Source organism: Gorilla gorilla, chromosome 13 (genome assembly GCF_029281585.2).
Source record: "Gorilla gorilla gorilla isolate KB3781 chromosome 13, NHGRI_mGorGor1-v2.1_pri, whole genome shotgun sequence".
NCBI classification, from domain to species: Eukaryota; Metazoa; Chordata; class Mammalia; order Primates; family Hominidae; genus Gorilla; species Gorilla gorilla.
The window spans coordinates 120158670-120175185 of record NC_073237.2 but is presented as its reverse complement, the minus strand read 5'-3'; the positions used below and the strand labels follow the sequence as shown (position 1 = coordinate 120175185).

Genomic DNA, 16516 nt, shown 5'->3' with positions numbered 1-16516 from the left:
CGCTTGAACCCAGGAGGCAGAGGTTGCAGTGAGCTGAGATCACGCCATTACAGTCCATCTTGGGTGACAGAGTGAGACTCTGTCTCAAAAAAAAAAAAAATTGTATAAATTACCTTCAGGCTATGTGTATATGGTATATATGAAATATAAATTTTGCATTTAGACTTGGGGCCCATCCTCAAGATATCTCATTATGTATATGAAATATTACAAAATCTGAAAAAACACTTCTAGTCCCAAGCATTTTGAAAAAGAGAAGCTACTCTACCTGTATATAGTATGTTGCATGGTGAAATGCACTAAAGAGAAACATAACCCAGGAAAATGGAATGAGGAATGGTGGGGATAGGAAAATTATAAATTTAAATAAGGTGATTAGGGAAAGCCACACTGGGAAACTACCTTGTGAATAAAATCTGATAGCACATGCCTTATTCCTTGATATTTTATCAGACAGAGTGAATTGTGTGGGTATAGGCCATGAAGTGGAAGCATGGCATGCATGTTTGAGAAGCAGCAAGCAGACCAGCAAGGCGGGAACAAAGTTAGGAGAGGAGAGTTAGGAAGTGAGTGCAGAGGTATGCTGGTAAAGGGAGGACGCTGTAGAGGAGGCCCTGTATTGAGTTTTACAGGATTCCTCTAGATGCTATTTGAGAACAGACTACAGGAAATTGGAACCAGAAGCAGGAAAACCTGTTAGGAGGCTATTGGTAGTTAATCCAGGTGGAAAATGATGGTGGCTTAAATCAGGGTGTTAGTGGTGGAGATAGAGTGAAATGGTCAGAATTTGAATATATTTTGAAGATTTAGTTGGCAGGAGTGGCTGATACATTGGCTCTGGGATGCGAGAGAAAGATCAGGAGTTCCGTTTTGGATATGTTAAATCTGAGACGTCAAGTGGAGATGTTGAGTAGACAGTTAGATAAATGAGTCTAGAATTGGAAGATATAGGAGCTGGAGAAATAAATTTAAAATTGATAGTGCATATTTGAAGTGATGGGACTGAAAGAGGACCAGCAAAGGAAAGAAAGTCAAGTCCAAGGACTGAGTTCTGGAGCTCTTCAATAGGGAGAGATCAGCAAGGAGCCTGCAGAAGCCAGTGAGGCAGGAGAGTGGGATGCTTTGGAAGCCGCCTGAAGAAAGAAAGTGACTCCAGGAGTGTATTGGTCCATTTTCGTGCTGCTATAAAGACATACCTGAGACTGGGCAATTTACAAAAGAAAGAGGTTTAATGAGACTTACAGTTCCACATGCCTGGGGAGGCCTCACAATCATGGTAGAAGGCAAGGAGGAACAAGTCACGTATTACATGGATGGCAGCAGGCAAAGACAGAGCTTGTGCTTGGAAATTCCCATTTTTAAAACCATCAGATCTCATGAGACTCATTCACTATCATGAGAACATTGCAGGAAAGACCCACCCTTATAATTCAATCACCTTCCACGGGGTTCCTCCCATAACATGTGGGAATTGTGGGAGTTACAATTCAAGATGAGATTTGGGTGGGGACACAGCCAAACCGTATCAAGGAAGAAGCAATCATGGGTGTGAAATTGTGCTTGTAGATCAAGACTAAAGATTGATAATTGATGTTAGCAGTAAAAGAAGGTCATTGGTGTGGCTGTTGGTATGTGAGTAGTTTGAGAGAAGCGGTGAGGTGAAAGCTTGGTTGTCATGGGTCCAAGAGAGTAGGAGGCGACAAAGTGGTGACTGTGGGTATAGACACTGTTTCAAAGAATATAGCTACAAAGAAAAGGAGAGAAATGGGGTGGTAGCTGTTGGAAAGTGGGCTTGACCTTTTAAGAAATATCTGTAGAAATAACAGCATGTTTCTATGCTGATGGGAAAGATCCTATAGAGAGGTAAAATGAATAAAACAGGAGGATTGGTGGAGCTCTGTCTGAGTTGGCAAGAGGGGATGGAGTCCTCTTTCACAAGTGGACAAAGGACCTTTGCAAGGGGCACGTAATAAGACGAAGGCAGAGTCTGTGGGGCAGAGGTGGTCGGAGAATAGAGGTGGTGGTGGGGCTTGTGGGAGTTCTCTTCTGATTCCTCTGTTTTCTCAGGGAAGTGGCAAGTAAGGGAATCAGTGGCAACTGAGGTTGGAGAAGGTTTGAGGGAAGAGAAGAAAGTATAAAATAGTCACCAAGGAGAGAGAGAAAGAAAGTGAATGAATGAAGGAAAATGTGTTATAATTATTGAGTTGCATTAAAGCTCACTTACAGTTACTAACCACAGATTTAAGGTGAGATTAATCAGCATAGCTGTGTGTTTTTGCCCAGCCACATACCTTAAACTATAAGGTGTCAGGAGTTTCCAAGTATACATGAAACAGCTATGAAAATGGACCCCCTGTTAGCTATATGGGTGCAGGCATATAGTTGGATTTAACAATGACTGGAGTTTGCCAAGAGAGGATGACAAAGAGGCACAAGGCAGATGAGAATGTGTATAAAGGAACAGTTATAACAATAGAATTTAAGCTATGTAAGGAGAATCATGTAGACCTGAGGTGGATAAAAGACAGTGAAAAGGGCTGAGTGTGGTGGCTCACGCCTGTAATCCCAACACTTTGGGAGGCTGAGGAGGGCGGATCACCTGAGGTTGGGAGTTAGAGACCAGCCTGACCAACATAGAGAAACCCCGACTCTACTAAAAATACAAAATTAGCCGGGTGTGGTGGTGCCTGCCTGTAATCCCAGCTACTTGGGAGGCTGAGGCAGGAGAATCACTTGAACCCGGGAGGCGAAGGTTGCGGTGAGCCGAGATTGCGCCATTGAACTCAAGCCTGGGCAACAAGCGTGAAACTCTGTGTCAAAAAAAAAAAAAAGGCAGTAGTGAAAAGATGGATAGAGTATATGCCCCTGTGGAATAGAAGAAGGAAGAGTGCTACAGGGGTTGAATGGAAAGAGAGAAGGTGGATCATGGTTGGAGACTGAGATGCTTGAAATTTGCGATTACTAAGGGGATTTCAATTATTGGTAGTGGTAGAGTTTAGGGTGTGACCGTAGGAGTAGAGGGTGAGATTGTTGTGGGGAGTGGCCTAGGAATCAAGAGTTATAGGGATTTGGAAGGATCATCTGTGTGAATAGTAAAATCGGGAAGATTGTGGTGGGAGTGGTGTTAGAGTGAGTGGCAATGCAGTATGATCCCCAAGAGTCAAGGATGAGGAATAACCCTGGAATTAGTAGGTGACAACAAAGCAGAATGGTGGTGGTGGTGTTGGTGTAGTAGGGAGGAGGGCATGGTCTGGTGACCAGAGGTTAAAATCTAGGGTTTTGGAGAGTAAGGAAGGTGAATGGCCTGTAAGTGGCTCTAATGAACAGAGGCCGTCTATCCCACCTCCAGGCCAGTGGGAGGAGAGGTAGGGAAGAAACATCCAACTCTTGAAAGGACCCCAGAGGAAGTGAGCATTCGGTTGCAGTAAGAAGGTAAGGATGTAAAGGGAGCTTAGAAGAGGTTGCAAGTTTTGCTTCTGGCTGACCAGGAGTGCCAAAAGCAAGTTAGTTTTGTGAGTTGGGGAGCCATGGACGTGAGTGTGCCAGTTTTGCTGTTCCTGTGGCAACCTCATTAAAAATTCAGTGTACTTTTGATGGAAGACATAGTTCTTTGTCTTTTGAATTTTTAAAAAGTGTTGGTATGATTGACTGTTAATTCATGTAAGAATATACAGTTGGTCACATTTATGAGTGATGCCTAAGTGCATCTTTTGAAAGATTTGGATAGTGGGAAGATGAGAAAGGTGAATAGAGCATGTCAAGTTTTGTGGGAAAGTTAAATGATTAAGCTGGCCAGGTTTAGGGATTTATATTTAAGACACAGATATGAAATTGGCTGGGTTGGTCTTAATGTCTGCACTAAGGATTGTAGGCTGTTAGGATAGCTTTACTACATAAAGTTCTTAAAACATTAAAAATGGTAAAGGTCCTCAAAAAATTAATGTAGAATTATTATATGATCCAGTAATTTGACTTGTGGATATATATGCAAAAGAAGTGAAAGCAGGGACCTGAATAGACATTTGCACATGCATGTTCATAGCAGCATTATTCACAATAGCCAAAAGGTGGAAATAACCCATATGTCCATTGATGGAATAATAAGCAATGTGGTATCTACATACAATGGGATGTTACTCATCTGTGAAAAGGAAGGAAATTGTGACACATGCGACATCATGAATGAACCCTGAAGACATCATGCTAAGTGATTCCACTTATATCATGTAACTAGACTATTCAAATTCATAGAGACAGAAAGTAGACTGGTGGTTGCCAGGGGCTGGGAGAAGGGGATAATGAAGAGTTGGTGTTTAATGGGTTCAAGGTTTCAGTTGGGGAAGATGAGAAATTTCTGGAGATGGATAGTGGTGATTGTGGCACAACAATGTGAATGTACTCAATGTGACAACATGGTACTTAAAGATGGTCAAAATAGTAAATTGTATGTATATTTTACTACAACAACAAAAGTCTCAAAGGACATAGGCACTGCTTCTCTAATGGTACAGATAAGGGTTAGGCAGCAGTGGCTTGTTCCCTGGAAGCAGGATGGAGTGGGGAAGACAGGATTTTGGTATAAGGAAGGCTCTGTTTGATGGGCATGTGCTTCCCCTGCAGAGATGTCCGCATTGTCTCTCCTGTATGAATGGGAACTCCAGCATTGGGGTTCTCATTGTGGTTTAGAACACACAATGAGAACATGTTTTCTTAAGTAGGAAGACATTTTCTCTGTGTTCTTATTTACTCTATTTGTTTAGCAATTTTTTTCATAGATGAGATAAGGGTAACTCTAGCCTTCAAAATTATTCTAAGTTTTTAATATAAATTCATCTTTTAAATATTGTATTTACTAGTTGAATAGAGTGCTAGTTACTCTGGAGTCATTTTATTTATATCCTGAACTTGGCAGAGGACTATAAATAAAGAAATTGGAAAGCTCTCATTCATAATCCGCTAAGGCCTGTTTCATGAAAACATGTTGTAGTTATTTGTCCAGATGTATTCTTATTGTTGAGTCACAGTAATGACTAGAAGACAGATCAGCAGGAGGATGTAAATAAATAAAGCCAAAAAGAAAAGCCAGTGTTGGATTCTTTGGAGCCTGATGGATTCAGGCTGAATCCCAGCTCTGTTACTTAACTCTGAATTTGTTCATTGTGAGCCTCACTCTTCTTATTTATTAAATAGAGAGCTTCTACTTACCTGGAAGAGTCATTTTGATGAAATAGGATAAAAATTAAGCCACCTATGGCAATGGTATACCTAAGAGGTAGCTGGTAGTATTATAATTGTTACTGCAAAAATGTTTAGTGGGACTCTTCCTGAAACCCAGTGTGCAAACTTAGAAAGCAAAGGAATTAGCAGAAGGGTCCTTCAATTTATACAGATTCACCTCAGGGTTTCTGTAAATCTGGGGGAGTCCCTCGTGTATTTGATGTTTACAGATCATTAGCAAAACAGATGCCAGGAGGCGAATAAACTGTAGCTTAAAGATTTTGGAACTACTGACAATGTAGAGAAAATCAGTTTCTGATAAAGTTATAGTGTTTCTAAGTAAGCAGTAGAAGGCAATGGGAAAATTTTAATTGGGTTTATAAAAGTTTATTTCAGGAACACATGTATTTCCAATTTGAGGCACACCTATACATCTGTAGTCATTGAATTTATAGTGCTTGCTTATTTCTCCATTGGGGTTAATAACATAACAACAACTAATATTTATTGTGTGCTTACGACATGTCAGTGTGATCTTTAGGAAGTCTGTAGCATTCAAAGGCTTGTTTTCATTTGGATATTTGGAAATTGGCCTTTTATCCACTTGGAGACACAGGGTGTTTAATGAGTTTATTTTGTTCTATTAATTCTATTACACTCCAAATATTTGTTCGGTATTTATAACAGTTAAGACATTTTGTAGGAGACAAAGTTAAGTAAGACATGGAACTTGGCCTCATAACAGACCTATTCACTATATTGTATATGCTTCAGAAGTGGGCGTGCCGTGTCATGGGATGAGCCCTGATCTAGTCCTGGACTCTACCCCTGGCTCTACTACTTCTTCGTGGAACTTTTTTCTGCCCCCTTAGGACACGGCCAGATGCCGCTGTGCTGATTAACTCCTAGTATCACACTTACCAAGCCCCATGGTACCTGCTTGTTTAATTCTGTGTGTTCTCCATTAGGGCTAGACTGTAAACTCCTGGAGGGTGAGGACTGCGTCTTATTTATCAACAGGGCCAGCCACAGCAGAGCGTTTGTTCCACGAGTGACTACTAATTTTCTAACTTTGGACAAGTGATAACCTATTGCTTTAACTATGATAAAATTGATTTGATAGTCTCTATAGCATAGCTTTGTCAGGAAGGTAAAATCAGAAAATTTCTCTAAAATGCCTGTCACAGTGCCTGGCAAATAGTGGGTGTTCCATCAAATAGTTTTTTATATTTGAATAAATAAGTTATCTCTTTTCACCAAATTTGACACATATGATACATCTATTTATGAAGACCATATGGAGTGATGTCATATTTGTAATACATAAAGGGCACAGCTGTCGTTTAGGCAAAGTATAAAGTAATTATTCATATTGGCATAAAAATGTGACACTTCAGGTTACTCATTCAAAAAAGTGGGATAAAATGAATCCTAACTCATAGAGAAATTACATGGAAGCCTGAGATTATAATCATAAAAAAACTCATCTATAATTATCTATTAGTTTGATAGATTTTAGGAATTGTTTCCAATAATTTTGAAGTAATTTTAAAAAATTCCAAATATTTAAATTTAAGTAATAATGAAAGTTGAAAACTAAGATATTCAGTAGAGAAAAAGGTAAATGTGAGTGAACATATCCTTTTAATTTTTTTTTTTTTTTTTTTTTTTTGTCTCCAGCACACCCTACCCTTCCTTTTGCATTTTAAAGCTCCCTTTGGAATTTCACTTATGTTTGATTTTTGGATTCACATAGCATAAATTTGTTTAAGGATCAGACTTATGTTCCTTTTGTAGATGAAGTTATAAAAAATATTTCAAACTATCAGTAAGTAGTGGCATTTGCTGGTTAAAATCCTTCCATATTCTCCAGAAAGAAAGATGAAACTCCCTAGATTTTACTGTATAATGTCAATGGACTCATTATTTGTACAACAGCTGATGTATTTAGGACTTGTTGATTCACTTAATTGGTAACTGTACTACATTCATAACTTCAACAACTGAAAACAATAGGTCAGTGTCTGCTGTTTATGCATAAATAGTCACATCGGAGCAGGATATGTCTGAAAGGCAGAATATGTTAGTCTGAGGAGGAATCTGGCATGTGAATGGCTCCATTGCTTGCCATACTGAGGTGGGTTTTTGCTGTCTTTCCTTGAATAATGTTATTTGTGTTTTTATTATGGGTGTTGATGGTTAACTGTTCCTATGTTATCAGGCTGGCTGCTGTGAAATTGCATTTGATTATACTTTAAATGCCAGTGTTGGGGGAAAATGCTAGACTAGACTCATGGTTAAAAATTGGGATGATTTAAAGTTTTTATGTCTTACAGCCTTCATGTGCTAAAGCAAAAAGTTACACCTAGAATAGATTTTTTTTTAAGTAACAAATTTCATTTGTACATGGAATCCAAATAAATGTTCATTTATAGTCCTTCAAAATGATTTTTTTCTCTAATTTATGAATTAGACGTCTTTCAAATTTTAGAGTCAAATCTTCATTTTAGAATCAGTATTTTTTGAAAAGAGTAATTTTTAATTAAAAAAATTTAAAAGGAAAAACAACCTAAACCTTTTTGTTTCGTTGTCAAAAAAAGGAAAACATGCTGGTGATTTTTAAACTCTGTAAAACATTTCAAGCATTCTTTTCAAAAATATATTATTTGTAACAAGTAAATTTTAACAATTGAACAATATAATTTACTAGAATAATTGTGTTTAGTTATTACAAAATGCTAACCTAATGAGTCAGGTATTTTACAATGTAAAATAAATGAAGCTGAGTTTTTATAGCTATAGTAAGTTTACTAGTGTCCTTGAAACGCTATATTTAATGCAGTCCAGTTTGCGGTCATCTTATCAAGAAACTTTAATTTTGCATAATACAAAAAATTTTCTTCTTGAGGATTAAAAGAAAGCTTATTTCTGGGTGTATTTTGGGGAAAATTTGAGCTTGTTCTCAAACTATACAACTTCTTAGACTATTTTCTGAAAGTCTGCATTTTTAGTGTATAAAATTTGGAAATGTCATTAGTGAAAGAGCAGTGTAGTGGACTGTTATCCTGTTTGCAGCATATTCCCATCTTCTCATCTGGAAAATTAAATCTGATTACAGCTTGGATTAACATTTATGGTTGTGGGGAGAGGAAGATAGTATCTCAAAACTCCATGAAATTGAACAATGAGATTATATGGTTTATAGCTAATGTTAAAGTCCTGCTTCTTAAAGGGCAGAATTTGTAATTGTAAGCTTTAAATATGTTCAATATTTTGTCTCTTATTGATTGAAATATCCTAGAGATAATGATTGGGTAAATTCAGCGGGCATTAAATGTAATGTTTTCTGCCTTGAATACCTAACATGTTAAAAGTGAAAGCAGTGTAGATTCCCGTGTTAACTGCTACATTTGCAGTTTCTCTTAAATTTCCTAAAAGAGGTCCTATTATAGGAGATGATGGCGTTTGGTTAGTATGCAATTGTTAACATGTTTTGTACAAAGTGAAGTCGGTGTATTTTTTAATCAGTTAAAAAATATGTCATGCCTTGACTCTTTAAATGAAGTCATTGGTATGACAGAGGGAAACAGGAAAATAATTTGGTAAGATTGTGTGTGTGTGTGTGTGTGTGTGTACATACACATAGGAGTTACCAATGTACAAATGAGCCCTCATACATAACCACAGCACTTTTATGAATTATTTTGCATTTCTGTTGTAAAAGATCTGTCTACCACGTTTTCTAGGAACTTTAAGCCTAAGGCAGAACTCAGGGTTTTTGGAGCCTGTGTAAAATAATTTATAGCACCTTTCCAGTAAGTCTTGCCCACACTCTTATTCTATTAATTAAACATTCTGTGGCAATCTGGTATATCTTAAAGATTTAAAAGTATGTATAGTAGAAGACTGGAAAATATAGACTGTTGAGATGGAAGAAGATTAGCCTTTCTTAAAAGAAAAAATGTTAGACATGTTTGTTTAGGAGATCAGTTTTTTCCTGCTGTGAAGACATAGCTTTTTAAGCATGGTCATGTTCTGTGCCTGAGTGAGATTGTGCTTTTGGGAGTCCTATACTGTGAAATGTGTGTGTTCAAATATGGAAATGCTTCTTGTGGCCTTCAGTGAAAGTGATGCACACTTTTCTGTGGGGACAGCCTCTTTGATGGCCATGGTGCTGTGACATCACAATGACATGATACGAAACCTTGTCTGAGAGCCACCTGCCTCTTTGGTTAAGAGATGCATGGACTCTATTAGAGTGTACATATTATTAGCAAGATATTTTAAATACAATATTTTTTTCCTGTTGAAAAGTATTTTCCTGGGAGTTGATGACATTGATTTTTAAGTTTGTGAGTTATCTATTGCCTGAAGTAGGAGAAAGTTGTTGAGAGAAAAGGATAAGGAAAGAAGGGTGTGCTATGTACCACTAGATTCTTAATTTTCTGTCAGCGGGACAATTCTTGGGTAAAAGCTTGACATACGCTGATTATTCTTACTGCCAATCGCCTAAGCAAATTATGTTACTTTCTTCCATGGTAGTACTCTTCCCTGCAGATTTTTGTGTTGAAAGTTAGCTGTTTGGTGACACTGCATTTGATGGTGAACTTATGAATGTGAGAAGGTGTTTTGGAACATTAGCAATTATAGCATTGAGTGGTGGATAAAGAAATAGATATATAAATATTAGACTGATGCACAGTTTTCCAGTGTATGTTATTTTCCATATAAAGATACAGAACATTTCATAAAATGTTCCCAGACCATTTAAAACTCAAAGAAATGCAGCTGACGCAATGAAATACATAGAGTACTTGTAAAAACATACAGACACGCAAGTGGATTGCTGCCAGACAGAAAATTTAAAGGCGGTTTGCTTAACTGCAGGGTGCTAGGTTTTGTACATGTGCCATGCTGAAACTGTTAGTAAGGCGGGTGTTGTGTTGCTTGAGAAAAGCAGATTGTATTTGGACCTTTTTAACTCAGATGTTTCCAATGTCGATATTTTGGTGACATTATGGCATTGCGATTGACTCAGTGTGAAAAAAGATTTCAGCCTCCTGTGTTAGACATTTTAAGAAAATTCAAATAAATTATTTGCAGTTTTTGTGTTAATCTTTCCAAAATGGCTTTCGTAGTTTTATGAACTATCGGACTGAATCTTTGAGCTAATTGAATGGGACTTCATAGGTTGACTTGGTTTTAAAAAGCATTGCTTTTCTTTCTTTTTAAAAATGTATTATATTGCTTTGGTGAATGTTAAAGACCTATGAAGTTTGTTTTTTGTAAATGTTAGTGGCCTTAATGAAAAGAAACCAAGAGTTGTATACTTGAATCATAGTAACTAATAATGCATGTATTGTCTTGGAACATTATTGTGTTAAAACCTGGTAATTTCATTGTAGAGAGTCTTAGGACAATTGAAGGAATCTAATTGATGGCGTTTATGTTGCTTTCCATTGAGGCAGTATTTGGAATGATACAGTTTGAATGGCCTCCTTCTTGGCATTCCGTGGTCATCTTTATCTTCAATGTGTTAAGATAGGTTGATTTTTTTTCTTTTCATTGATTTTCCCATGCTTTTTTCAATGCTATGTTGTATACATTAATCAAAAATATTTTTTAAATGAGTTTATTATGGTTTCTTATTAATATAGTTGACTGAAAAGATTTAAGAAGCATCTGCCACCTATGAATAAGAATGGTATTTTTAAAAATAGAAGAATATACTACAAATTTTGGTTTCGGACATATAGTCTTTCACAAAATGGTGATAGAAAAGTAGTCTTTGGTTTTGTTTTCATGGGTATTTTGTAGTTCCCAAGAAGCACAAATTACTGCAAGAAAGAGGGCATGATAGTAACGATTGGCATGAAAGTAATTTTTGTATGAAGTTTGGTAGCTGAAGAATAAGTGTTAAACCACATGTCAATTGGAAGAAAAAGAATAAGCCTTAGATGATTTAGTGGCTTTCCCAACCTCTGTTTTATTATGTCCCTCAGTGGCTTAGAGCTACATTTTTTGGGTCTCTGGACCAAATTTTAAGTTATTTATGTATGTTTTAGGAATTATAGCCACTGCCCTCTTTTTTAGGCCCCTTGTTCCCCTTTGTTCACCCCCTTTTCCCCTCACTGTACACTGGTAGAGGATTCTTGGGCAACAGGCTGCCCCTTTGTCTCCTGCTGGCGAATTCTTCTCCGCCGGCCTAGTCCTTTTCCTGCCACACTCTTGGTGCCCGCTGGCCTCCTCTCTCACGAGGGCTGAGTCCTTGGGCAGTTTCAGTCCTTCAGGCCAAAGACAGGTCAAGTGAAGAAACTGCTGCCTATCAGGGAAGCCCTGAATTGGTACTGCAGGGGCATTACTCCAGAGTTCTCTAGTCGGTCTAGACACATCATTGATTCCTTCCCAGTAGTTGAAGATGAGGGTGAAGAAAGAAATTGATTCCCAGCTTTTAAGTCAATGAATATACACGTCAAGACTTGAAATCACTTGCAGATAGTTTCAACTTTTTTGCACCACTCATTTCGAGAGGCTGTACTTTTCGCATAACCTTTTGAATATTCCTGCTTTTATTATTAGTCTTGTGTTTTAAAAAATAATACACATTGGTTTTAATGACTTGAAAACTGGTATTTCTAGGATCCTAGTAGTTTGTGAATAGGCCCTTGGTTTTTTCCCTTCTTGATTATTCACTGAAGAAATGGACTGCAGTGAACTTTTACGTGGATTCATTTTCACAAGGATGTAAATTAGTGTTTTAGTATGGTGTTTAAAGGTAGCCATGGGTAGCATATATTGTGATCACTGTTAGACGGGAGACCCTCAAATCTATGATTTTCCATAAGCCTTTGAATTGATACATGATTTCTCAAATAGATATTATTCTGACCTCTGATCACTTCCCTTAACATGTCTCAAAGGAATCAAATCTTTTCCTTATTAGAAATGATTGAATGTTTTCCTAATCGATAGTAAATGGAATGCTAATAGCTTTTAATTTGTTCACTTCAGTATTGACTTACAGAAGATGGCATTGGATCATCTTGCTTATGATTTAAGAATAAAGTGATCGCTTTAGTAACTCCATTTTAAATAGGTGATCATAAAAGGTATTTTCTGCCATGTATTTGTATAGTTTCTGAGCAAGTTTAATTATGTCAGCTGGAGCATAATTTTTTCATATTTTGTTTACACTGACAAGCCAAAAGCATTGGTCCTCTTTTGAAGAAAACTTCCATCCAGTTTTACCTGCATTTTCATAAGAGTGTACAAGCATTTTGAGAAGGATATATTTCATTTATTAAAGCGATGAGTTTTGCATTTATTCCTTGAAAGAATTCTCTCACTCCCCCTTTCTCCCCAGTCTGAAACCAGTGCATAAGGTGATTTATCAAGCCCACATCTGTAACTATGCAAAGGAGGCTTCTGATTAGAGAAGAAAAGTCAAGCAGATTTAGACTCATTTTCTCTGGAAAAATATATTGAGGGCAATTTGCAGCTGGCAAGATTTTTGCATTAGGTAATAGTCTAAAGTTAACAGTAGCATCAGGTCTTTAAAATTTTTCTTTTTTATATTTCTGGAGGAGGGTAATGGGAGTGCCTTGCCGAGTCCTTCCTTGTGCTCATCAACATAGCAGCCTCAGCTGCCCCCCTTGGATCCCCTGCCAGGGCTGCTATCATCTTCTGATCAAATATTAATGTGTGATCCTCTGCTTGCTCACTAATCCAAAGCCAATTAATATTATCTGTCAATTATTTACAGATCCTGAGGTGCAGAGGCAATTCCCGGAGGACTACAGTGACCAGGTTCGGAATGCGTAATTAATTTTTTACATGACAAAATTTATTTCAGAGTTGTTCAACATATTATTACTGTTCTTTTTACTGAAAGAGATAAATGAATTTTTAGAAGGGAAGAAAAGCAGTAATTAGGAACCAAAGACAAAAAGTAAAATGTATTGAAGTAGGACTGAAAATATTGGTGCTAGATTTGGGGTGTTTCCTTCAGGGAGAAAATGAACACAAAATAAGGAAGAAAACCTACCACAAATTTTACTCTTCACTTTGAGGTTTGCTACAGTCTACACTTCATTAGGAAATCCTTTTTGCATTGCCTGTGAACTTTTTAAAAAAATGCTATTTCAGGAGTCAAGAAGCAGTGTAACAAAAAAGAGGGAAGTTTATAACATTTCCTGGAATTTGAAATAGATGATGAAATTATGTGTTATGGTAGTACTGGAAGGAGAAGATGCACGTGCAGAAATGGACTTAAGGGTAAGGGTGGTGCTGATGAGGGTAGTGAGTTAAGGTTGGCCAGTTGGCTCTACCATCTTGAATTGACAGCATTCTGCAAGCATAGAATGGGGTAGAAGGAACGATTTTACTCACAAGATAGTGCTGAAGTTCTGATGTTGCTGTATTTTTTATAATTAGTTCTAGGTTATACATTCAGGATTCTAGTTTCTATCTTGAGAGATATTGAAGATGTTTTGTAGCTTTTTTGGGGCACCTTACATTTTTAGTTCAAATATGCAATTTGGTATACTTTTTAAAGCAGCTTTGAAATAAAAGCATTCTTGATTACACTGAATAAGACAACTTTATAAAACCTTTCACATGTGAAATACCATATACAGTAAAAGCATGTTCCTTAAGCACATCTATTTAATTTTTTTATTAAAAGTCTTTGGATGAGGATAAGTACAATAGAATAGAAATACCCAGTACAGTGATAGTAACACCTTTGCAGTGTGTCTTGTTGTATAGAGAGCAAGGTATCTGATACATCTTTATGAATAAAGGGGACATAATGTGACCAGGAATAGAACTGGATAATCAGTATAATGAGATGCTTTGTAATGAGATCTTATAGTACAAGAACCCAAGAGAACTGGTATGGTTTGCTTTGTGTTTGATCTCAAGACTTTTAAATAAGATTTTAAAAAATATTAAAATCTTCTGACTCTGTCTCTTGCTTCATCTTCTACCAGGAGAGTTAAATTTTTATTTTATCTTAAATTTCTATGAGATTGGGCTCTTTAGATTCAAACTACACAATCCAAGGATTATAGGACCTTTTCATTAATGAATTTCCTTTCTTTAGACAATATATAAAGGCTGGAAAATCTTAACGTATTATTTAGAATACACTTGAGTCCACAGATTTTAACAAAATTATTGTTCTAAAGTCTTGTGTCTAGGTAAATAACCTTTGTAGTTCCATGATCTGAATTCTCAGTGAGAGGGAATTTTATAGGAGAAACTTAAAATAGCATAGTTACCATCTGGGTCTATTCCGTTCAACATAGTTTCTTACTATATCTGAAAGTTTTTGAACAACATGATTTCTTTTTTAGTATAACTTTAAAAAACTGCATGGGTAATATGTTCATGACAAAACATGTAGAAACTATAGATAAAGCAAAAATAAATTTACAAAAGAATGAAAAGAAAGAAAATACAAATCATCAGTTATTATACTGCACAGAGATAACCACTGTAACAATTTGGTGTGTATCTTTCCATGTTTATTTCCCTGAGTACACATAGAAGTTTGTGCGTTTAAGGAGAGTATATGTGTACATATATGCATACATGTACTATTCTTGCATATGTGTGTACTGAGAGAAATATAGGCTATTATCAATTCCATCATTGTATACAGAGCTCAGTTGACTGATTAGATATTATGTTATGAACGTAATTCTCTTTGCTTTAGTTAATGGATGGTCTTACAAGTATTTCATATATTGAAGTTGGAATTATTAGAATTATAGTAGGAACCTAAATAATAATGATAGCTTTAGTTATTTTAAAGGTGCGCATAGTATAGTAGTATTTGTTTTCTTTGTTGAAATCATTGACATCGTTTTGAAATTTGGAGAATGGTCCTCATGGACCAGAGGTAGACTTATAAGAGTGCACACAACTCAGCCTCACTTAGCAGAGATTTATTTATCTCCTCCAACTTGACACATATGATTTCCTTTTTTTTTTCGCCTCCTATAACCCAAGAAATGATTAATGAAGGATCTACTTTGTTTTGTAGACATTATCTTCAAATTCCCAGAAATATGTTTGAGAGTTGTATCTACTGGGAAAGAAAGTGAGAACTGTGTGTTTTTTAATTTATCTTTTTATCATTTAGGTTGTAATCTTAGTTTTTTCTTCTTCACAGTTGTTAAATTATCTTTTCCTACAGTAAAACTATTATAAAGGAATTCTTAGAAATATTTCTATTACATACAAACCTTAAATGCTGAATATGCACTTAATCTCGACAACATTTCTAGTATTAAAACATTTATGATGTAATCCTTAAGGAATATTTGAGATAATTCACCACAAAGTATAGCACTTATTACCACACAGACACACAGACACACACACACACACACACAAATTCCCCCTCCCCCAGTTTTTCTCATTCGCCTAAACTACCAGTGCTTGTTTTTACATATAGTGTATTTCCCATGTACCAGCACATTGATCAGAGACGCTTGCTGCTGCTAGATGTTTTATTCTGTGTGTTCTTTGTACCTTACAGTAAAAGAATCTGTCACAAATTATTGTGGCTCACTGCTTTAGAAACTGAGAAAAAAGGGAGGTTAGATTGACATCTGTGACTGAATAATGATGACCAGCCTTTTGGCTCTCCTTGAGCCACAAAGCTAGCACTGCCTTTAGAGTGGAAAAAGAAGTAAGAAGAAAGGGGAGGGATAAAAGAGAGTTACAAATCTGTGGTCCCGGAGATGTATTACTGTTGGGCCAGTTGTCTGCATGGGATGATAATCCATTTTGATCTTCTCTGTCTTAATTGTCTGCTAAAGACAAATGGGCAGTAAAAGTTCATCAGTTTCATCTTTTTGCTTCTCGTTTAGAAGCAGAATAAATGATCCATCACTATAGAAGAAGCCTTTCTTTCTGTCACGGAAGTAATGCAGACCCAACACGTTTTATTAAAATGTTTTCCCCTCATTATTTCAGTCCTCTAAGCTCTGATAGATCTTACTGTTTCATAAAAAATGTAATCTGAAATGTAAATAAGGGTCTCGATACAGAAGGAAGAAGTAATGAGCAGCCTGATTGTAATTACTGACAAAGTGATTTCTCTGTGCCCCATTTTTTTTCCTCCTTAAGTTGTCTGTGACACCCTCAGACCACAATGACATCTATGGTTTAAAACCATTAAATCACTGTAGCACTCAATATTTCATTTAAAATCTGGTAAGCCTGCTATCTTTAAACCTGGAAATACAGGCTTTGTTAATTCCTGAAAGTCATGCGTTGCCTATATTTT

General features: G+C 36.6%; 1 protein-coding gene across 15 annotated transcripts in view; it reads left to right on the top strand.

Moving 5' to 3' along the window:
• DENND1A (DENN domain containing 1A) overlaps window positions 1-16516 on the top strand; it is a 543118-nt gene that overhangs the window by 118467 nt on the left and 408135 nt on the right. For 14 of the 15 annotated variants that reach the window (XR_010130361.1, XM_031014509.3, XM_031014508.3 and 11 more), the window contains one exon: window positions 12980-13023. The exons of the other annotated variant lie outside the window; for it this stretch is intronic. Coding sequence is in view for 13 of the 14 variants with exons in the window: in XM_031014509.3 (XP_030870369.2) it covers window positions 12980-13023 (44 nt within the window). In the remaining variant the exon portion in view is untranslated. The remainder of the gene's footprint in view (window positions 1-12979; window positions 13024-16516) is intronic. 15 annotated transcript variants of the gene reach the window in all.